This window comes from Mytilus californianus, unplaced genomic scaffold (genome assembly GCF_021869535.1).
Source record: "Mytilus californianus isolate M0D057914Y unplaced genomic scaffold, xbMytCali1.0.p SCAF_6, whole genome shotgun sequence".
NCBI classification, from domain to species: Eukaryota; Metazoa; Mollusca; class Bivalvia; order Mytilida; family Mytilidae; genus Mytilus; species Mytilus californianus.
Window position 1 is genome coordinate 18,083,947 of NW_026262712.1, and position 25,839 is coordinate 18,109,785.

At 33.3% G+C, this 25,839-nt stretch overlaps 1 protein-coding gene across 2 annotated transcripts in view; it reads left to right on the plus strand.

Annotated features, from left to right (window-relative positions):
- The window catches only part of LOC127705750 (nuclear pore complex protein Nup160-like), a 240,824-nt gene that overhangs the window by 64,269 nt on the left and 150,716 nt on the right, over positions 1-25,839 (plus strand). For both annotated transcript variants that reach the window (XM_052210099.1, XM_052210098.1), the window contains exons 10-14: positions 4,008-4,093; positions 13,070-13,226; positions 14,288-14,383; positions 16,050-16,154; positions 17,942-18,007. In XM_052210099.1, coding sequence (XP_052066059.1) covers positions 4,008-4,093; positions 13,070-13,226; positions 14,288-14,383; positions 16,050-16,154; positions 17,942-18,007 — 510 coding nt within the window. The remainder of the gene's footprint in view (positions 1-4,007; positions 4,094-13,069; positions 13,227-14,287; positions 14,384-16,049; positions 16,155-17,941; positions 18,008-25,839) is intronic.

Genomic DNA, 25,839 nt, shown 5'->3' on the forward strand with positions numbered 1-25,839 from the left:
CCTGAAATTTTCAGATGAATCGGTGAACCCATTGTTGGGTTGCTGCCCCTAAATTGGTAATTTTAAGGAAATTTTAGCATTTTTATACAACCGCAAAAAAATTTTGAGGTCGTATATTGGTATGACGTTGGCGTCGTCGTCGTCGTCCGAAGACACATTGGTTTTCGCACTCTAACTTTAGTTTAAGTGAATGGATCTCTTTGAAATTTTCAAAAGGTTCAATACCACAAAAGGAAGGTTGGGATTGATTTTGGGGGTTATGGTACCAACAGTTAAGGAATTAGGGGCCAAAAATAAGCATTTTCTAGTTTCCAGACTGTGGAACGGTGTATGGATCTCTCTGAAATTATACCACAAGTTTCCATACCACAAAGGGATGGTTAGGATTTGCTTTGGGGGGTTATGGCTCAAACCGTTTAGGAATTAGAGGCAAAAAAAGGGGGAAAAACAAGGTTGTCCTGGTTAATTAACAAATACTTTAGTACAAAACATAATTTAAAGCAGTGTAAGGGAGATAAATCAAATACATCATTTGAATTACCTCCCTTACACTGCTTTTAAATTATGTATAAATTAATGGTTAATGAACAAGCAAGATAATTATAACCCACGCAACGAGTTGCAGAGGGTATAATGTTTTTGACCCGTCCGTCCGTCTGTCCGTCTGTCCGTCCGTCTGTCTGTCTGTCCGTCAGTCCGTCAGTCCTGTTTCTTGTCATCGCAACTCCTCTCAAACCACACAACAGAATTTCACGATTTTTTAGATAATGAGGACATACTATGTAGTTGTGCATATCGACAGGAAATTACGATTCAATTCTTTTTCCAGGAGTTACGCCCCTTTGAACTTATTTGCCCAATATACTACTGCAACCTTTTGTCATTGCAACTCCTCTCAAACCACACAACAGAATTTCATGAAACCTTTTCAGATAATAAGGACATACTACGTAGATGTGCATATCGACAGGAAATTACGATTCAATTTTTTTTCCAGGAGTTGCGCCCTTTTGAACTTATTTGCCCAATATACTAGTGCAACCTTTTGTCATCGCAACTCCTCTCAAACCACACAACAGAATTTCATGAAACTTTGTAGATAATAAGGACATACTATGTAGATGTGCATATTGACAGGAAATTATGATTCAATTTTTTTTTCTGATACAATTTTTTTTTCTTACACTTATTTTATTTCTCCAATGACAATGTGGGGACGTGGGGTATGTGAACTAAGGTTCTTTCATTTAAAACAGTGTAAGGGAGGTAATCCAAATACAACGTTTTGGTTACTTCCCTTACACTGCTTTTAAATTATGTTTAAAGAAATGCATATTTATAAAGGAAGACCAGTAAAAATATCTGCAAATGTTGCATCTTTTTTTTTTTTTACAAAAAAATCCATATGAAAGATTTGACACCATATTTTAAATTCTATTATAAAATAGATTAAGTTAGCACTATGGTAAATTTAAATGGGTAATTATGGTTGCAAACTCCATTGGAAATTTGAATTGAGATTATGACCATATCTTGAGGGAAAGAATTTTTTGGGGAAAAAAGGGTGGGTGGGATGGATAAAAAGAAATTGTGGGGGTCAATTTTTTCTCATTTCAGATTTCAGAAATTAAAAAGAATTATTCTTCAAATATTTTTTTTTTTCAAATTTCAAATATTGAAAAATTTCAAGAAGTAATCTTTAATTACACAGTATGACGCATTAGATTTGTAAAATCTTTGACCACATTTATTTATTTGTTATGCCGAATCTAACCGTGAATTTAGATTTTCAATTTTGAGTCCAGTTTTCAAATTGGTCTACATTAAGGTCCAAAGGGTCCAAAATTAAACTTTGTTTGATTTTACCAAAAATTGAATATATGGTATTTTTTGATATGCTGAATCTAAACATGTATTTAGATTTTTGATTTTTGGCCCAGTTTTCAAGTTGGTCCAAATTGGGGTCCAATTATACTTTGTTTGATTTCAACAAAAATTGAATATATAGGGTTCTTTGATATGCTGAATCTAACCATGTATTTAGATTTTTTATTTGTGGGCCCCGTTATCAAATTGGTTCATATTGAGGTCAAAAGGGTCCAAAATTAAACTTTGTTTGATTTCATTAAAAATTGAATTATTGGGGTTCTTTGATATGCTGAATCTAAACATGTGTTTAGATTTTTGATTATGGGCCCAGTTTTCAAGTTGGTCCAAGTTGGGGTCCAAAATTAAACTTTGTTTGATTTCAACAAAAATTGAATATATGGGTTTCTTTGATATGCTGAATCTAACCATGTATTTTGATTTTGGATATTGGACCATAATAGGTAAATTAAAAAATTTAAAAATCTTAGATTAGTTTAGGATCTACATGTGATCATAAGGGGAACTGAGGAAAGATTAAATAGTAATCATGTGTTTCATATCTACACGAGATCATTAGGGGAACTAAGGAAAGATTAAATGGTAATCATGTGTTTCATATCTACATGTTTTCATTCAGGGAACAGAGGAAAGATTAAATGGTAATCATGTGTTTCATATCTATATGAGATCATTAGGGGAACTGAGGAAATATTAAATGGAAATCATGTGTTTCATATCTACATGTTTTCATTCGGGGAACTGAGGAAAGATTAAATGGTAATCATGTGTTTCATATCTATATGAGATCATTAGGGGAACTGAGGAAAGATTAAATGAAAATCATGTGTTTCATATCTATATGAGATCATTAGGGGAACTGAGGAAAGATTAAATGGAAATCATGTGTTTCATATCTACATGTTTTCATTCGGGGAACCGAGGAAAGATTAAATGGAAATCATGTGTTTCATATCTATATGAGATCATTCGGGGAACTGAGGAAAGATTAAATGGAAATCATGTGTTTCATATCTACATGTTTTCATTCGGGGAACCGAGGAAAGATTAAATGGAAATCATGTGTTTCATATCTATATGAGATCATTCGGGGAACTGAGGAAAGATTAAATGGAAATCATGTGTTTCATATCTACATGAGATCATAAGAGGAACTGAGGAAAGATTAAATGGAAATCATGTGTTTCATATCTACATGTTTTCATTTAGGGAACTAAGGAAAGATTAAATGGTAATCATGTGTTTCATATCTACATGTTTTCATTCGGGGAACTGAGGAAAGATTAAATGGAAATCATGTGTTTTATATCTACATGTTTTCATTCGGGGAACTGAGGAAAGATTCAATGGTAATCATGTGTTTCATATCTATATGTTTAAATTCGGGGAACTAAGGAAAGATTAAATGGTTATCATGTGTTTCATATCTATATGAGATCATTAGGGGAACTGAGGAAAGATTAAATGGAAATCATGTGTTTCATATCTACATGTTTAAATTCGGGGAACTAAGGAAAGATTAAATGGTTATCATGTGTTTCATATCTATATGAGATCATTAGGGGAACTGAGGAAAGATTAAATGGAAATCATGTGTTTCATATCTATATGAGATCATTAGGGGAACTAAGGAAAGATTAAATGGTAATCATGTGTTTCATATCTACATGAGATCATTCGGGGAACTGAGGAAAGATTAAATGGAAATCATGTGTTTCATATCTACATGAGATCATTCGGGGAACTGAGGAAAGATTAAATGGAAATCATGTGTTTCATATCTATATGAGCTCATTAGGGGAACTAAGGAAAGAATAAATGTTAATCGTGTGTTTCATATCTTTATGAGATCATTAGGGGAACTGAGGAAAGATTAAATGGAAATCCTGTGTTTCATATGTACAGGTCATCATTAGGAATTTATTGATTAACTTCTTCTTATGCATAAATGTTATAAGTATTACTCAGTTACCCTTATATAGGGTGAAACCTAAAGATTGCAGCTTCCGATAAAGTGATGTAAATGGATCAATGAAATGAAATGAATAAGGAGTAAGGTTTTAACAATATGTTAAGTATTATGATAATTGAGATGACTGATGACTGTTTGTGTTTTATAGGATGACTTGATAGATTATTGTGCGACAGATGACCAGCTGCTGACTTTGTTGACTGACAAATCAGGAGAATGTAGTGCAAGAATCAGGTATATAATTATGGCCCTCCCTAGTGATAGGCATCCAGAAATTTTAACCCAATCATAATTGTTTCCTGAAGAATATATCTGTTAATTATAGCAGTGCAGAGCACATTTCCTGTCTAACCTTTTTAGCTCACCTGGCCCAAAGGGCCAAGTGAGCTTTTCTCATCACTTGGCGTCCCTCGTCCGTCGTTGTCGTCGTCGTCGTTGTCCGTCGTCGTTAGCTTTTTACAAAAATCTTCTCCTCTGAAACCACTGGGCCAAATTTAACCAAACTTGGCCACAATCATCATTAGGGTATCTAGTTTAAAAAATGTGTCTGATGACCCCACCAACCAACCAAGATGGCCACCATGGCTAAAAATAGAACATAGGGGTAAAATGTAGATTTTGGCTTATATCTCTGAAACCAAAGCATTAAGAGTAAATCTGACATTGGGTAAAACTGATTATCAGGTCAAGATATATCTGCCCTGAAATTTTCAGACAAATCTGACAACCTGTTGTTGGGTTGCTGCCCCTGAATTGGTAATTTTAAGGAAATTTTGCAGTTTTTGGTTATTATCTTGAATATTATTATAGATAGAGATAAACTGTAAACAGCAATAATGTTCAGCAAAGTAAGATCTACAAATAAGTCAACATGACCAAAATTGTCAGTCGACCCCTTTAGGAGTTATTGCCCTTAATAGTCAATTTTTAACAATTTTTCGTAAATTTTTGTAATCTTTTACAAAAATCTTCTTCTCTGATACTACTGAAACAAATTTAACCATACTTGGCCATAATCATTATAAGGATATCTAGTTTAAAAAATTTGTCCGATGACCCAGCCTTCCAACCATCATGGCCGACTTGGTTAAAAATAGAACATAGGGGTAAAATGCAGTTTTTGGTTTATATCTCTGAAACTAAAGCATTTAGAGGAAATCTGACAGCAAAAATGTTTATCAGATTTCGATTTATCTGCCCTGGAATTTTCAGATGAATCTGACGACCCGTTGTTGGGTTGCTGCCCCTGAGTTAGTAATTTTACAAAAATTTTGCAGTTTTTTGTTATTATCTAAGATATCATTATAATATCTAATATCTAATACTATTAATTATGATTTTAACCTTGTTTTACATGATTTCCAAAGCATCAGTAAATACAGGTGAGCGACACAGGCTCTTGAGAGCCTCTAGTTATACGATCCCAAATATTTTTGGGATCGTATAATGGTATGATGTTGTCGTCTGCGTCGTCGTCCGAAGACACATTGGTTTCCAGACAATTACTTTAGTTTAAGTGAATGGATCTCTATGAAATTGTTTAAGAAGGTTCAATACCACAAAAGGAAGGTTGGGATTGATTTTGGGGATGATGCTCCCAACCGTTTAGGAATTAGGGGCCCAAAAGGGACCCAAAAGAAGCATTTATCTAGTTTCAGGACAATAACGTGTATAAGTATTTCAATTGCTCTGAAATTGTACCACAATGTTTAATACCACAAGTAGATGGTTGGGATTTATTTGAAGGGTTATGGGGCAAACAGTAGTGTTGTTCTGATAATTGGAATAAGTCGGAAATCAGTTGGTTGGGCTTGGCGATGTCGATAATCGATTGGGATTTTGTTCAATCGATTGTCGTTATAGTTTCTGGACTTTAAACATCAACTTCCTGTCCGTTTCCGGTTTGCATTTTACATGTGCAGTCAAACAAATTGTAACGAAAAATATCAGTCAATGACAAAAACAATGTCAAACATCCTATAATCAAAGACATAACCAATTTCTTTCTTTATAAACGTGGTAAAAGCATTGACTCTACAGACTGATCTTATGTTATTTAAAATAAATGACTTTTTATGAAATACTTTCTTTCAATTCCGGTACTTGTTACTCGAGAGCGTACATGAAATCATTCTGATTTTAGACAAAATAAATAGTTTGCTACATTAGAACGTGGTGTACATTGCCTTTTATTAATGTTTCATCCATTTGTTGCGTCAAAAACGTCATATTCCTTTCCATTTGCTTGTCAAACATCGTTTATTTTTGTTAATTTTCCCGGTTTGTCCGCCATTAAAATATATACAAATCACGGAGCGGATACGGATCAACTCTGTAAGAGTTCCGCTTTCTTGCAATAAGAAGTATAGACGCACGAATGACACAGCTGACAGAAGAATAATGATCACAAAAGTGAAAAATAAGATTCTACACGAATTAACAGACATTGGATCCCCTTAGTTAAATGTATCTATTTCAGTGCAAATGCATTGTTTTATTTTTTTATTAATTTTGAATTGCTCAAAGTTAAATACTTTATATATGTTTTTTTTTTAATGAGAAGCATTCAAATTTTTATACAGCTATTTATTTGAAATTATAATGTGAGTATTACCATTGAAATTTAGAAATTTTAGTGTCATTGTTGGTAATAAATATTGTAATTATAAGACAAAATATGTTCAATCTGAATCTGGATTCTAATTGATTCACTGTTTTAATTGCTAAATAAATATGAAAAGGAAACAAAAGATCAAATATGAACATAAAAAACTCTGCAAAAAACATGGAATATATGCATTAGACATGTACAATGTGACTAAATGCATGATTTCATTTTAAAAAAGGGCAAGGTATAATAATGCGATTAAAACCGATAGTCGGTTGTTTGCTGTCAATCGATAGTAATAGATAATCGGTTGGTAATTTCAACCGATTATCCAACACTAACAAACAGTTTATGATACCAACAGTTAAGGAATTAGGGGTCAAAAATAAACATTTTTGTAACTTCCAGACATAACTTGTGTGTTAGTGTATGGATCTCTCTGACATTGTACCACAAGGTTAAAATTGAGAATGGAAATGGGGAATGTGTCAAAGAGACAACAACCCGACCATAGAGCTGACAACAGCCGAAGGCCACCAATGGGTCTTCAATGCAGCGAGAAACTTCCATATCACAAAGGGAAGGCTGGGATTGTTTTTTGGGATAATTGCCTCAAAATTTTAGGAATTAGGGGCAAAAAAAGGGGCAAAAAACAAGCATTTTTCTAGTTTCATGACAATAACTTGTGTGTAAGTCTATGGATCTTTCTAAAATTGTACTACAAGGTTCCATATCACAAAGGGAAACCTGGAATTGAGTTTGGGGGTAATTGCCCAAAACGTTTAGGTATAAGGGGCCAAAAATAAGCATTTTTCTAGTTTGAACTTGTGTTCAAGTGTATGGATCTCTCTGAAATTGTACTGCAAGGTACAATACCACAAAGGAAAGGCTGGGATTGAGTTTTGGGGTTATTGCTTCAAGGGGGGTTTCAATAAGTAGTGGGGATTTTTTGTTTACCATATTTTAAGGGATTCATATTTTTTTTTTCAAAAATTTTCAAATTTCGAATTTTTGAAAAGTTTGAAGAAGAAATCTTCAATTGCACAGTATTGTGCAATAGATTTGTAAGATCTTTGACCACATTTATTATATGTCAGAAACCTATATTATGTCAAAAATTTGATCACAATCCAAATTCAGATAATATCAAGCTTGAATATTTTGTTCAAATTTGCCCCAACTGTTCAGGATTCGACCTCTGCGGTCGTATCAGGCTGCGCTCAGCGAAGCATTTTATTACTCCATGACATGGTCCTACTTCAACAAAAAATTAGACAATCTCAAATGAGTTAAATACACTCTAAAACTCATATATTTTGTGAGATAGTTCTGTAAACCTTCGTTATTGACCATTTATTTATACATATAACACCTAGGTGAAATGTTCTTTGGTCATTGAAACTGTGTTTTGCTTGATCATACATTCTCTTGTATTTACAATCAATAAAAACTTACTATCAATAGTCTAATATTTGTCTTGCTAGTTTTCTACTTTGCTCAGCTAATTGTCTCTGAACTTTAGCAAATTTACCGTTAAAATTTTACAGTACACCAAGGTAACAAAAATAATCAACTACAGTCGACTCTCGTTATCTCGAAGTCAGCCGGACCAGAGAAATATTTCGAGATACACGTAGTTCGACTCAAGCGAAAACCGGAAGTTTGACAGACCAAGGGACACAACTCTTGCTTAGCTTGGTAAAGCTAAAATAAGTCCGGATGATTATGGGAGGGGATCGCTATTCTGGTATCAGATCGATGTATTTGTGTGTCCTGGTCTTTCATTATTATCATAACATTATTTTTACTTATTCAATTGTTTCAGTTACAATATTTTACTATGGCTTTTATCCAAGAGAGTAATTTCCAATCGATCTTAACGTTAATTAGGTCATTTAAAGTTGACAAAATTGTTTATTCTCGGATACAAAATATTTTTAGAAAATTTAGATTTCTCTTCATTTTCTTTCATCTCACTCTTTACAAATGGAAAAAATTGCTAAATTTTTCGTTTCTGTTCTCTTATTGAAGTTTGCATCAATAAAGGTATAATAATGCGATTAAAACCGATAGTCGGTTGTTTGCTGTCAATCGATAGTAATAGATAATCGGTTGGTAATTTCAACCGATTATCCAACACTAACAAACAGTTTATGATACCAACAGTTAAGGAATTAGGGGTCAAAAATAAACATTTTTGTAACTTCCAGACATAACTTGTGTGTTAGTGTATGGATCTCTCTGACATTGTACCACAAGGTTAAAATTGAGAATGGAAATGGGGAATGTGTCAAAGAGACAACAACCCGACCATAGAGCTGACAACAGCCGAAGGCCACCAATGGGTCTTCAATGCAGCGAGAAACTTCCATATCACAAAGGGAAGGCTGGGATTGTTTTTTGGGATAATTGCCTCAAAATTTTAGGAATTAGGGGCAAAAAAAGGGGCAAAAAACAAGCATTTTTCTAGTTTCATGACAATAACTTGTGTGTAAGTCTATGGATCTTTCTAAAATTGTACTACAAGGTTCCATATCACAAAGGGAAACCTGGAATTGAGTTTGGGGGTAATTGCCCAAAACGTTTAGGTATAAGGGGCCAAAAATAAGCATTTTTCTAGTTTGAACTTGTGTTCAAGTGTATGGATCTCTCTGAAATTGTACTGCAAGGTACAATACCACAAAGGAAAGGCTGGGATTGAGTTTTGGGGTTATTGCTTCAAGGGGGGTTTCAATAAGTAGTGGGGATTTTTTGTTTACCATATTTTAAGGGATTCATATTTTTTTTTTCAAAAATTTTCAAATTTCGAATTTTTGAAAAGTTTGAAGAAGAAATCTTCAATTGCACAGTATTGTGCAATAGATTTGTAAGATCTTTGACCACATTTATTATATGTCAGAAACCTATATTATGTCAAAAATTTGATCACAATCCAAATTCAGATAATATCAAGCTTGAATATTTTGTTCAAATTTGCCCCAACTGTTCAGGATTCGACCTCTGCGGTCGTATCAGGCTGCGCTCAGCGAAGCATTTTATTACTCCATGACATGGTCCTACTTCAACAAAAAATTAGACAATCTCAAATGAGTTAAATACACTCTAAAACTCATATATTTTGTGAGATAGTTCTGTAAACCTTCGTTATTGACCATTTATTTATACATATAACACCTAGGTGAAATGTTCTTTGGTCATTGAAACTGTGTTTTGCTTGATCATACATTCTGTTGTATTTACAATCAATAAAAACTTACTATCAATAGTCTAATATTTGTCTTGCTAGTTTTCTACTTTGCTCAGCTAATTGTCTCTGAACTTTAGCAAATTTACCGTTAAAATTTTACAGTACACCAAGGTAACAAAAATAATCAACTACAGTCGACTCTCGTTATCTCGAAGTCAGCCGGACCAGAGAAATATTTCGAGATACACGTAGTTCGACTCAAGCGAAAACCGGAAGTTTGACAGACCAAGGGACACAACTCTTGCTTAGCTTGGTAAAGCTAAAATAAGTCCGGATGATTATGGGAGGGGATCGCTATTCTGGTATCAGATCGATGTATTTGTGTGTCCTGGTCTTTCATTATTATCATAACATTATTTTTACTTATTCAATTGTTTCAGTTACAATATTTTACTATGGCTTTTATCCAAGAGAGTAATTTCCAATCGATCTTAACGTTAATTAGGTCATTTAAAGTTGACAAAATTGTTTATTCTCGGATACAAAATATTTTTAGAAAATTTAGATTTCTCTTCATTTTCTTTCATCTCACTCTTTACAAATGGAAAAAATTGCTAAATTTTTCGTTTCTGTTCTCTTATTGAAGTTTGCATCAACCAAATGTTATGAAACCTTTACACAAGGCTTATTACTACAATAATCAGATCAAGTTTGAATTTTGGTGCCATCACTCTTACTGTTCTAGAGTTATGCCCTTTATAAATTGAAAAATTGCTGAAAAATTTCAAAAATATCAAATAAGTAATTTTTTTGTTAAATTGGAGTTATCTTCCTTTGTCCATGATTGTAGTTCATTCAACTACAATCAGTGTTTTTTAAAATCTTCTTTGAAAATTGTAGTTATCTTTCTTTGTCCAGAATAGTAGTTGAATCAACTAAAACCAATGCTTTATACAATGCAATATTCAATTTTACTACCAACTGATAAATTAAAGCAATCTTTACCATGCATTCAGTGCTTACAAGAACTTTGATTACCATTCTAGGGTTATGCACCTTTACAAATGGAAAATTGCTGAATTTTTTCGTTTTTGTTCTCTTAACTAAAGTTTGTCTCTACTAAATTTAATATAATGTATATATAATGCTTATTACCACTAAACTCAGTTTAAGTTCAAATTTTTGTAGCTTCACTTTTACAGTTCTTGAGTTATGTCCATTTATAACACTATATGCTAGCGAGGGCATCATCTGTGTCCCTATGGACACATTCCCCATTTATTTTTCTAAAAAATTGTCTCTGGACAAGTGTCAGCAAACAATAAGTTGCATCAACAGTATGCTGCTACCTGGGTAGAATCCAAACTGTGCATTGATGTCATTAATCTCAGTCTATATAAATAGCCATGAACTTTTTATTTTTAATAGATGTAAATACTTTTGGTAAATTGCCGAACAAACTGATTTCTTGATAGTTTGCTGGATGGGATGAATCACCATTTTAAAAAACATAAATTATGCACTGTGAGTGCCCAGGATGTCGAAAAATGTCCTGATGCTTATATATCCTCTAGGAATAGAATCAGAATATCCTTGTTTTCAATAAATAGCATGTTCAATGTTCCGTGAGAACCATGAAAGGTTAGAAATACACTTCAGAATTTCATCTCGTGTAATAATTCGATCAAGTTCATCCTTTGTTGTGTTGGGAATGTTAACTGGACTATAGAATGTCTCATTAACACCATCGTTTATGACCAAGTTTCTAAAATGCTCGAAAAATTCTGAAAGTGACACATCAGAAGTTTTGGCTCTCTTGTTTTGAAACAGTTTATAATAGTATAAGTACTTCTTTTAATCACTTTAAAGCAATGTACATTTGCATCTATCATATAACCCACTCAACGCTTGTTTTTCAAATTTTAGTTTATATTCTGAATGTTTGGTCTGTTTGTTAAACGTTATTAATCTTTTATAATTTTCAACATTTGTGTCTCAATTAAATATGTACAAAGCACTTATAAAGATAGATCAAAGTATTTGCACTTGTAGTTAAAACATGGTTTGTCTTCTTTATAACAGGCCAAGGTCAAAATACTATGGGTATGTTCACATGTTTTATTTGAATTCTGTGGGTTGAAAAAGAATGGGAAACAACTTCCATCAAATTTGAAGTAAAAGATTCAACATAATTGTCAATACCATCTGTCTAAATTATCAGCTATTTAAAGGTTAACGACTAACAACACTGATCTTTTAGCTCTTCCTTCCATAGGTAGTTTTTATATGTATTGTTGGATGTACCACAGTTACGCTCAGGCTCTTGTGAAGCATTCAATATGCCTTGCAAATGAACATGTAAAGGTGTGTGGTCACTGAAAGAAGTGAAGTTACAAACAATAAACTGGTCTACAATGTGTAAAAAGTCATATGGAACCAATAAGTAGTCAACACTCATTCCCTGAGAACCACAAAATGTGTAGTCCTCCTTATGTCAGTTTTCAAAATATGTAGAACAGTGCTTCTACACAAATTCAGCAATTTTAATCCAAACTCATTAGTACTTTGATTTGGATTTCTTCTTACTGCTAAATTTATGTCACTTAAATACCCTTAAATATGGTTGAAACAGTAAAAAAATATATATATGCATACATTGTCATATTTTAGCTCACCTGGTCCAATAACCTAACATATTTTGTATAAATTAATATACTCAGATATTATCGAGTGCACAGTAACATCGATATCCCTTATCGATTGTTATAAATTCATTTCTTCAATGAATACACATGAAAATATTTTTTAAGAACATGATAAATGATATGAAAATGTTTTGTCGTGAGAAATATATTAATATCAGTAACAAATCATGAATACTGAAAATTTGTGTTAATGCATTCAGAAGAACTTGAAACTTAGTACACATGTTCCCTATGATATGATCTTTCTGATTTAAATGCTAAATTTGAGTTTTTACCCCAATTTCACGGTCCTCTGAACATAGAAAATGATAGTGTGGGTGGTGCATCCATGTGCTTAGGATACATTCTTTTTTTTTCTGAGACCATCCACCAGAACTTGCAGTCATCGGATGATCAGTTCTTCTGAACTTTGAATATATATATAAAATAGATTACAATTAAATATAAACCTGAATTTTCTAGCTTCTGTAGAGCGTTGTTGAGAATCATGGAGTAACAAAGTGGCTTATTTCGCAAGTTGACCACTGTATATAAAAGAAGATATGTCATAAAGGGACACAGTTCTTGTGCAATTCAATTTTCAGCATTATGTTCACCATAGATGATAAGTGATTTAAGATGATTTCAGAAATTCCATGGTACTATAAAAACATATTTGTCTTGTCTATAGCAATAGCGCTTACAGGTAATTTTTGTACTTATTATTTCAGGGATGAAAGGAGCCTGAACTGGACAGAAGTGATTTTACAGTCAACTGAAAGTGAAGACTTGTTAGTCCCATTACATAGGGATCCAAGAGAGGTTTACATAGAACACATATTCCATCCTGGAAGATTTCACTTACAAGACATACGCAAAGCTTTAAATGTAGGTATTGCTTCTTGATCAAGATGATGTAAGTTGAAAGGTATATAATATGGAATACTCAAATTTACTATCAAGGCACCCCTGTTTTCTCTGCCAGCAAAAACTGATTGCCAAGCACAATAGTGCTGAAGGTGGTGTTTATCTCCAATCAATCAAATGTACTTAATTTCAAGGTCAAATCAATTGATCATTACTTAAATATATCATTATAGAAATAAAACAAAGATGAGAGGGTGATAGAGCAGCTTATTACCCTTCAAAAAAGCATTGTCACCTTGCTCTCAGATATATGTGTAATTGTAATTTATTATACTGAATGTTCTGTCAGTTCTGTTCAAATTGTAAATTGAAAGTAACTATCTATAACAAAGTAACAGTTAATGGAAAAACACAGCAAAAGTGAAGTAAGATGCATTTATTTTATATTTACATTATATTTTCTGAACTTAAGTAAGCCTCTACCAAATGTTATGAGACTCATTCACAATACTTATTAGCACAAAAATCAGATCAAATACAAATTTGGGTAGTGTCACTTTACCGTTCTTCAGTTTATAAGTCCTTTTATAACTATATTATATGCAAGCTGGAGCATCATCTGTGTCCAATGGTCACATTCGCCTTTTTTTTCCTAGGATTTATGCCCCTTTGAACTTACAAATTTGGGATAAATATACTTTTGCAACAGTTTGTCATCACAACTCCTCTGAAATCATGCAACAGAATTTCATGAAACTTAGTAGATAATAAGGATACACTATGCAAATTTGTATATTGACAGGAAATTATGATTTAATATATTTTATAGAAGTTATGCACCTCTGAACTTTTGGCCTAAATATGCCACTGCAACAGTTTGTCATAGCAACTCCTCTGAGATCTTAAAACAGAATTTAATGAAACTTAGTAGATATTTAAAAGGACATAATAGGTAGATGTGCATATCTACAAGAACCACTATTATGAGACCTTATTTATAGATTCTTCATTTTATGCTTTATGTTTAGATATAACGGTGTAATACAGATTTTATCAAAATAATTGATGTAACATTTATGCAGGTCTGCAGGCGATCTTTGGACAATATCTCTATGTTTGATAATTTAGGACAAGTGAACACATTGAAAGAAGAAGTGACCTTAGCTGTAGAAGATGCTGTGAGTTCATATTAGAGTTTCTTGATAGTTGTTATTTTTGGTATGGTGGATGGTATACTGCAAGATGCTATGCAAATTCATTCCCTTTTACCAAATACTTAATATCCTTCATAGATCAGAACTGTTTTATGTTAAGTTTTAATGTGTACTGAATAGGATGTCCAGATACTTACTAGTTGCTAGGTTTGCAAGATTTTGAATATTTCTAGTTTTAAAATGTCTAAAGTAATAAAACTACTTTCAATTTAGAAATTGTTTTGATGTTTGTATTAACATGATTAATGTAAATAGTGTGATTTGATTTAGTAAGAACTTGCATACCTGACATATGCATCTGTATGCAGAATTTCCTGAAATCTCAATACTGTGGATTCATTAATATTTGTTGGATACTAATTTTCATAGATTTCATGGGTACAGGGAAACCACAAATTTAAATGTCCAACAATATTATTGGCTTTCTTGGGGCTACTCATTCATTTAAAAGAATTAGACTTTATAATTTTTAAAAATATCAAAATATGAGAAAAATAAATTTTTAAAACTTTAAAAAATATGAGAAAAATGAAAATTCATTAAACGATTAGTAAAAAATGTTCCAGTGACGATCCCCAGGAATGAACCTATTTGTTCCTCGGCAGGAATGAACCTAATTGCTCCTGGGCGATCCCAGCGTAGTAAAAATACTACTTTAAAATACCTTTTTATTCCTCGACAGGAATTAACCTATCTGATGTATTATTGAATTCCCCTGGAATTAAAAAGGCCGAATGAAATGAGTTCATAAAATGAAAGAGTGAAAGCCCCCAAGACCCACCTTTTGGTTGCACTTTGTAAATACAGCTGTTTCTCAAACCACGCCTCTTTTGGGGAGATATATAATATTCATAGATATGTTAATTTGTTAATGTACTGGTTCCCATTTATGATCTCTGTGTTTCATCTCATAGAGACATCACTTGGGAATGTAACCAGTATAGAAAAACATGGTAGCGCCTAAATTTTAATTCTTAGGAGTTCCAAATATGAAGGTAAGGGTAGTATAGAATTTTAGTATAAGTTTAAACTCTTAGAAGTTCAGGGCATATAAATGTTGAAAATATGCCGCACAGCCCTATATTTTGACCTTTGAATAAAATAGTAGTGCATATAAACTTTCCGTTCTGGGATATCATTTTTCACGAAACTTCATAGTAAAAGTGTCACAGTTTTAGCCGCAAAGGGAGTTCCTATGGGAAATTGCATTGTCTATATTTACAGAATTGCAACCTATAGGGCACTATTCCAAAATATAATAAGCTAAAAATAAATGTTATGTAATTGCCTAAGAATAGACTAAGATAACTGCCTGCTGAAATCATTGATGACAGATGCATTGTATTGTGCATAAACTATAATTTAATAAATCAAATTTCCTTAATTGAAAGGTTATCCTCAATTCATGAAAATTGGTACCAACGAAAAATAAATGAAACCACAGTAAATAATCTTGTATTATTATCCATTCTTCATCAATTGCAATAATAAATGCTCTTAATAATTTCTGAATTTTCAACATGTTTTATGCTAAAATAATGAAAATAGCTTCTGTCTTAAATAATAAAACTGGTTTTATTGAAGTCAAAACATTTGTCAGTTCAATAACAAAAGATGGTTATGATTACAGATTCGCACAGCGGCCTCAGCCAATGAATTAGCTGAGGAAGACTATTACCAATTACAATTAGATGAGTGGTCCAAGTTCTACTCCTGTTGCACACAGTACCACGAGGTTAGAAACATGGCTCATTGTAAAAGCACTGAAACAAAGCACATAATATCAGGTGAACTGCATCACAACACTGCATCATATCTGGTAACACCATTCACAACACTAGATCATACCTGGTAACACTATTCACAACACTAGATCATACCTGGTTAAACCATTCACAACACTGCATCATATCTGGTTAAACCATTCACAACACTAGATCATACCTGGTAACACTATTCACAACACTAGATCATACCTGGTAACACTATTCACAACACTAGATCATACCTGGTTAAACCATTCACAACACTAGATCATACCTGGTTAAACCATTCACAACACTAGATCATACCTGGTTACACCATTCACAAAACTAGATAATACCTTATTACACCATTCACAACACTAGATCATATCTGGTTATGACATACACAACACTAGATCATACCTGGTTAAACCATTCACAACACTAGATCATACCTGTTTACAATATTAACAAAACTAAATAATACCTTATTACACCATTCACAACACTAGATCATATCCGGTTATGACATACACAACACTATGTAAACAAGATTACATCACTCACAACACTACATCATACCTGATTACACTGGATCATAAGGTTATAATGGTACTTGGTAGCTTGTGAGATTTTCATTAAGTGGCTCAACCCTTGTATTTAAAGTAATATGAAAGGAGTGACTGGTGAAAAATAATGTGTATCCAATTCTTGAACCAATGCATGTATAATATCATAAACTAAGTCCTCTGTGCACTATTTTATCATTTGTTATGAATCCATATTGTATAATGGTCATTTTTTTTTTTTTATCTTGGTCTGTTATGATGTGAAAATATGGCAGCTAATTAATTGTCATGTTTTGAAGCCGTAGTTGACTGATTGTCACCTTATGTAAACAATCAACAAATAAGCATGAATGTTGAGCATGTGTATAACATGTACAATAAGATAATAGTTTATTTCAATGACAGATCAATGCCTATTGTGGTCACTGGATTTTTATGAGAAAGGCCATGCTTAGTTCACTGCATACTTTAGGTTCTTTAATCAATTCACATTATTTTATGGACAGTAAATTAAAACATGATTTAACAGGGGAAATAACCCGAAATTTCTTTAAAGTGTTTTTGAAATACACTAAGCTTGAGATAAAAGTCGTTAATGAACGTTAATTAGTGTTATGTTTGACACCCAAGCTGTTAAGTGAAGCCTTTTAATTTCACAAGGTCTGTGATTTACAGGTAACAGCTACCCTCATCAGTGACACAAAAACGTCATCAATGTTGTCAGACTGCAGTGGTGGATCCATTACTTTATGTAAAGGGGGGGGGGGGCTGGCTGACTGACCTAAGAGGGTCCCGCTCCAGTCATGCTTCAGTGATTCCCTATATAATCAATTTTTCCCACAAAAGGGGGGGGGGGGGGGGGGGGGGGCAGGGCCCCCTGGATCCGCCTATGGACTGGTCAATTAGGGTTAAAATATCCAAAAGTGGGGTTGGCAGCTGGTATGCATGATCAATCATACCTTCAATGTACATTACATAGATAGTTGCCCTTGGATAGATAAGATATGTGCAAAGTGGGGGACATTGGAACTTTGTTCCTTTATATGGATGAGGAGAGATGGTCACTGTCTTCAGCCTGATATGCAAAAAATTATGCATTGTAACTATACAACAATATTCTTAACTTCTTGAAACATGTATTTGATATACCCTGAAATAAATATTTTTTTGACTCAGACTAAGTAACTCAAATTTCTATGATTATTTAGGTTGGATCCAGAATGACAGGGTTGTTAGCTGACCCAGTCACAGGCATGATTTGTTTCATCAAAAAGGTATAGTAAATTTATACTAAATTGAAGAGTTGAGTGATCACAAAAATGTTTACCCCTCCAGTATTTTTTATATGCCTTTCATAAGTTGAGTGTTGTTGGTTTGTTGTATGTCACAATTGTTTTAGTCGAGCCTGCGACTTTTGTCTGAAAAGCGAAACATAGCGATCCTACATTCCGTCGTCATAGGAGGAGTCCACAAATATTCACACTGTTATTAAAGTATTTGAAATTTTAACAACTTTCTTAAACTATCCTTGATTTCCAGCAACTTGGCCAGAAGCTTGTTTATGATCATAAGATAGTATCCAGAGGTAAATTTTATACCGCTACATTGACAACAACACTTAAGTAAACTGCATCTTTTATTGTCGACATGTTTCGCCGATTAGATCGGCGTCATCAGGACAAAGTATACAAAATTAGAACCCCTGAAAAAAACAGCATCGTATATGTGACGTTATAATTGTCCATTGTTGACGTTGCTATAGGATACTCAATATCATTATGTAATGTCGAACAGAAAACGAATCAAACTTAGTACAATGCAAATGAAGTTACTAAATTTAGAGTTATTCTATAATTGTTCTAATTGTCTTTATCTTAAAAATGGTTTTAAACTATTCTAATGGTAAGTGTATATATAAAATGTGTTTTTAAATGTGTGTAATATGAATGTAAGTACAATGTCAGTGTACAGTTTGTATAAAGTTTCTTCCTAATTTGGACAACACTTTTAGGGCACACCCCTACCACTTCGACTGGCTTCCCTTTGGCCAGAGGTACTTATTCCAATCGCGTCGGGAATGCCGTAAAGTGGTTTACTGTCGCAAAATTTCTTGGCAATGTTGGTTGAACTGGAAATGGTGACGGGAAGGATTTATGTTCTTTGTATCTTACTTCTTTTATGTTTAATTTCCTGTAGGTTCTAAACAGTACTGGAAGTCTATATTGGTTTTTTCGTGTCATCTCCATTTACTTTTGAAAGATCCTTTTAATGGTTTCACACTTAAATAATTTTACATTTAATTTTCTGATGGCACGGAATGATGGTACATATAAATCTTGATATATTGGCAGTCCTGTTGTAGGAATGTAATCCTCTGTTTGTTCTTCATACAATTTTCCTTTTGTTTGGTGGTTTTTCGTAAAAAATTTTGTAAAAAAAATCCTTTTTATCTGCATTTTACTTATAAACAGACCTAGTTTTTCTGCCAGGTTAACATTGTATTCACTATGTGGTTTATAAGTTTTTAAATTTTAATATCTTCTTAAAAACTATCCTGGATTTGTATTGAACTTAGAGAAAAGCTTGATTATAATCATAATATAGTATCCAGAAGTAAATTTTGTAAAAAAAAATATCCTGTTATCCGTATTTTACTTATAAATGTTATAACATAACATTCGCTCTGTGGTTAAGTTTTAAAATTTTTAACAACTTTCTAAACTAACCAAGATTTGTACCAAATTTGGACAGAAGCTTGTTTATGATCAAAAGCTAGTATCTAGAGGAAAATTTTGTAAAAAAATATTTACTGTTTTTACGTATATTACTTATAACTGGACGTTTCTCGTTTTTATGTAGATAAGACCGTTGGTTTCCCTGTTTGAATGGTTTTACACTAGTAATTTTTTTGGGGCCCTTTATAGCTTGCTGTTCGGTGTGAGCCAAGGCTCCATGTTGAAGGCTGTACCTTGACCTATAATGGTTTACTTTTATAAATTGTTACTTGGATGGAGAGTCTCATTGGCACTCATACCACATCTTCCTATATCTAATTATTTTTTTTTAAAAATAATTACCAGTTAACATTTCATACAGTCTTGCAGTTTAATGGTATACAGTTGTCCATCCGGCCGTCTGTCCATCGTCAACATGTTAGACATTAACTCAAAAACACTGTAACAAATTTGCATAAAACTTTAGGGAATGGTTCATATCTATTGATGTGAGCTCCCTTTCGTTTTTTTATAAATTTTAGATTTTAATTTCTGAGTTATGGATATTTATACGACCACAAAAATTAAAAATCTTTTGCTGTCATATAAAAATCCATAACTCAGAAATTAAAATCTAAAATTTATAATAAAAAGAAAGGGAAATTTTTTGGTCGTATATTGGTATCACGTTGTCGTCGTCGTCGTCGTCGTCAGCGTCGTCCAAAGACAGATGGTTTCCGGTTAATAACTTTAGTATAAGTAAATAGAAATCAATAAAATTTTAACACAATGTTTAAAACCACAAAAGGAAGGTTGGGATTGATTTTGGGGGTTATGGTCCCTAAGGTTTAGGAATTAGGGGCCCAAAGGGGCCCAAAACAACCTTTTATCTTGTTTCCAGACAATAAGTGGTGTATAAGTATTTCAATTGCTCTGAAATTGTACCACAATGTTTAATACCATAAGTAGAAGGTTGGGATTTATTTTAAGGGTTATGGGGCAAACAGTCTAGGAATAAAGGGCCAAAAAGAGGCCAAAAACAAGCATTTTTGTAGTTTCAAGACAATAACTTGTGTAAAAGTGTCTGAATCTTTCTGAAATTATACCACAAGATTCCATACTACTAAGGGATGGTTAAGATTGACTTTGGGGGTTATGGCTCAAACCATGTATGAATTCGGGGCAAAAAAGGGGAAAAACAAGGGTTTTTTTCTGGTTAAAGGACAGTTAACACTTTCCTTACTGGATTGAACTGGTCTATGCGTTTCTATGACATTATCAAATATTGCACGAGACCGTTACCGGCCCGAAATTAATTTCCAGATAAGTGCGCGTTTTCGCTTATGTTTAGTACATGGGGAAGTAGGACAGTTGCAGCCGTCATAAGACAGGAAACTGAATGAAAACGGTTGAATAACATGTCAACCAATTTGTCAGTAACTAAATTTCAGAATATTATAGTTGTTAATGTACATTTTACCATGCGAGTAAAACGGAACAATAAGTTTCACGGACAAGCGCTCACTAAAAATACTATAATTCTTAATTGTCCACGAGTTGTGCATATTATTGTTTTCCCTTTTAATAAACCACTTCTGAAAAGATCATCCTTAATCAAGAGAATGATTACTTAAAGAGAAATCGAGATATTTTCCCATTATCTATCCATCATTTTATTGAATGTATCAGCGTTCAGCCATTGATTTGTGTAATATTGTCATAGCCTTGTTTGAATCCGTAAACTTCCGAGATATTTATAGACGAAAGGGCCAATACACAAAAATGTGTAGTCTGATCTGCACATGTAACGTTAAATGATTTAGCATGCTGACAACAAAATTTTAAAGTAACTGGAATACATGTAACTACAAGTCAAATAACAAGTCAACTTTTATGAACAGGTGAAACAATTACTTACTTCAATAAAAAAAGGAGTCCCAGAAAACATGAAAAGTTGTTTTATGCAGATAACCACTGGTTGAAAGCAGACTGTTTTACTTGATAGTTGATTATTCTCACAGTTTTTAAAGTTCAAATAATTTTCTCCAACAGTAATTTAAGTAAAAACTCCATAATTAGAATAAATTGTCTCAAACGCTCTAAATATCCAAAGAACTTTCCAAAAAAGAAACAAACAGTTTAAAGAGTAACAAGTTAATAGCTAACAGTATTTTGCCATTTCTGGGTAGGCTGTAAAGCACTCTGGTAGGCACAAGTGTTTACCACATTCAAGACAGCCATACATTGTTTGCTTTCTCTTGTCCTGTTTACCAGCAGAAACCTTCATCCAACACACATGACACCATGACTTTTTCCCCACAATGTTTGGCATAAGTCTCTCTATAAGACGTGATGGTACTGGGGCTGCAGATTGACGACCTCTAGTACCAATGCCACAGTACTCATCTATCAAACTACTGGCAATTTGACGTGAGAATTGGAGATATGTCATAGCAGGTGAGTTTCCAACGGTTTGATGATTTGGACTCAATAAGAAAAGCCTGTATGCATTGTATTTCAAAATTTCCAGAAATTTAAAGAACACCCGTTTATACCACTTCTGGGTTTTTTGGTTAAAGCAGTAGTACTGAATATACTGGTCCCCTTTGTCAACACCTCCCATGTATTTAGTGTAGTCGACTATGATTTTTGGACATGGTATATCTGCTTTATCAAATTGCCCATCTATTTGAACCAAACGCTGTACTTCAAACCTGGAATGATCATGGATTGTTGAAATTGCAGTTACAATTTTTTTGTCTTTCCATAAGACTCCAGAGATCGACTTCCTTTGAAAGAACTTCATGTCCCTCCCTATTATCAATACCAACAGGGTGTTTTAACATGAAATCAGCTGGTAAACCGCTTCTGTTTTTGCGGACTGTTCCACATGCTGCAGTTTGATAGTTATCAAACAGGTCTTGGAATAGTTTTGGTGAAGAAAAGAAATTGTCAACATATACATGATATCCCTGCCCAACAATATCAGCCCCCTCTATACATTTTTTTACAACATGTTCACCCAATTGGCCTTGTGGTCTATCAGTTTTTCCCGTATAAACTTTTGTATAGCAGATGTATCCTGTATTTGAATCTGCTAATGCCCATATCTTAATACCCCATTTAGTTGGTTTGGCTGGCATATATTGTTTGAATTTGACCCTTCCTTTGAAGGGGATCATTCATTCGTCTATTGAGACCTGGCGTGTAGGGACAAATTCTCTTTTCATTGATGTGTTAAACATATTCAAGATGTTTCTTATTTTATAAAGTACATCATATGATGGATGACCTGGTTGTTGTGCATTATGGTTGTCACTGAAATGAAGGTACCTCATGATTTGCATAAACCTATTCATGGGCATTGTTTTACGGAATATTGGAGATTCCATGAAGGCATCAGTTGACCAGTATAGTTTGGTTTCTGGTTTAACATCAATTCCCATCAAAAAACAAAGACCAATAAAAGCTTTAATTTCTGGCAGACTAGGTTTTGACCATGCAGATTTATTACTGTCTGGGTTTTCAGCAATTTGTTGGTTGGCATATCTTTCAGTTTCATTAATTATATGTTCAAAAATTATGTCATTCAAGAAAAGTTTGAAGAAATCTATTGGACCCTTATCAGCAGCTAAAATGGTAGCTGGGCCTGTTGCCCTTCCATCTGGACCTCTAGGTGCGAATAAATGAGGTAAACCCCTTTCATGAATATCAAAATTGTTATGCCAGGTGTTTGCAACATTGTCTATATCTGGGACTACTTGGTCATTGACATAAATAGGAATGGTCGGTTCTGTTTCTGAGCCCTCAGACTCGTTTCCTGAAGTATTGAATTCAAAATCATCCCCAATTCCTTGATCTAGTAATATTTGTTCGTACCGTTGAACAGCCTGTTGAATTTCATCGGCTTCAAAACCTAAGAATTCCTCATCTGAAGAATCGGACATTTCAATTTTGTTCTTTGTTTACAGACGACATTTTTTAATCACGTGATATATCACATGTATAAAGAAGGGAACCCCGAGTTTTAATTGGACGATATAAGGTCAGAGTTATAAATAAAATGAAATGTGAATACACATTCCAACGCTCAATGCTAGTAAATAAGAAAAGAGTTGAGTATTTATTTATTAAAAAATTTGAAGAAAATATCAAGATCTATGCGAGACATACTTGGTTTTGTATGTTTTGGTTACACATATACGTATTATTAGTTATCATTTGTGAAAATATAAAATCGTAACAATATGCAAATGAGTTCCAAGAATCTTCGATGTGACTTTAGTGCACCAGGGAAACACGTGGTAGATTGAAAACATTGACATTTGTTTTTAATTTGGACTCTGATTAAACTTTGAGACAGGATATTTTTTTCGCACCTACTTCGGTATTTCAAACAGGTTATTTTACGTTTCAAATGGCATCTATGCCCTAATCAAGTAGATATTACGAAAGATTGAACATGCAACATCGTTTATTCGACCCAACATGCATTTACGTAACGTTTTATGGTCATGCAGTCCATTTATTGCCGAATTAATTCTATGATGCCTGTAGGCATCGTTGGGCACGCGACAGGCGATGCCTTGAGGCATTGTTGGGCGCGCGCCAGGCGATGCCTCAAGGCATCATTGGGGATGAAAGGGTTAAGAAAATTTGAAAGCAGTGTAAGGGAGGTAATCCAAAAGTAATGTTGGAACTACTTCCCACTGCTTTAAAAAATGTCTATTGGAAATTTGCCAATAACTTCAGTATTAATAAACTCCATTGGAAATTTGCCAATAACTTTCGTATAATAAACTCCATTGGAAATTTGCCAATAACTTTAGTATAATAAACTCCATTGGAAATTTGCCAATAACTTAAGTATAATTGGAAATTTGCCAATAATTTTAGCATAATTTGAAATTTGCCAATAACTTAAGTATAAGTAAATATAAATCTTTGAAATTTAAACACAAGGTTTGAAACCAAAAAAGGAAGGTTGGGATTGATTTTGGGGGCTATGGTCCCTTTGGATTAGGAATAAGGGGTATAAAAGGGGCCCAAATACAACTTTTCTCATTTCAGATTTCAGAAATTAAAAAGAAAATTTCTTCAAATATTTGTTTTGAGGCAATTAATATTCAACAGCATAGTGTATTGCTCAAAAGCAAAAAAAAAATGTTAAGTTCATTAGACCACATTCATTCTGTGTCAGAAACCTATGTTGTGTCAACTATTTAATCACAATCCAAATTCAGAGCTGTATCAAGCTTGAATGTAGTGTCCATACTTGCCCCAACTGTTCAGGGTTCGACCTCCGCAGTCGTATAAAACTGCGCCCTGCGGAACATCTGGTTTTTATTAGATTCATAAACCATCCTGGATTTTTACCAAACTCGGACAGAAGCTTCTTACAATCAAAAGATAGTATCTAGAAGAAAATTTTTAATAATATTTTCCCCATTTTTGTTGAGCCTGCTACTAACAGCAAAAGTAGGTGAGACACTGGGTTCCTGCAGGGAACCCTTACAAATATTTTTTCTTTAATTTTATGTTAAAGGGAAATACCTGAAAAGGTCAGTTTCTCATATTCTATTTGCAGTAGTTATATTAATGTTTGTGAATATATTATATATATTTGTTATATGGAATGATTGTTAGGTGAACATGTCTGTCTAGCAGGTATAATCTGACTTTGACATCCTTTTCATGTTTTATTGATCAACTTTCTGTAGTTTGTTCTTCTCATACCATATCTATATGTGAATATATACTGTAAATTCTGAAATTATTGCGATGACTTTACAAATACGAATAATAGGACTGCAATTACGGTGATCACTGACATTTTTGAGAAATCTGTCCACAAGTTTTGGAATATTGCTCCCCAAATATTTATTTTTTTACTATTTTTTCCAGTATTCCCATTGTTTCAAAAACTGTAAGAGATAGGTTAAAAGTGAAGTTGAAAAAATGATCAGCACAAGATGTATGGAGAAAAATCTAACCACTCATTTTGGAGTTTTTGCCCCTAAAATCCTAAAATATAAAAAAACAACATCTTCCATTTTTAAGCAGTTTGTAGGCTGTTATAATGAAAACTAGAAATGAAGTTTTAAGTGTAAATTGCAAAAGTGACTTTATTATTCATGTCAGATCAGAATATTACATTAATTAAATTCAATATTGTATGATCTGAGATTATACAATTTTCAACTGTATTTTTGACAAAAAAGTCGGTTATTGATTTGGGGATGTACGGTGGTCGGGCGGGCGTGAGGCACCCAAATGTTGTCTGTGCATTAACTCATGAACCGTTCAACCTAAGCTTTTCAAATTTTAATATGTTGTTACTGATGACAAAATGGATGTCAAATTTGATATTGACGATTTTCACTTTAACCATT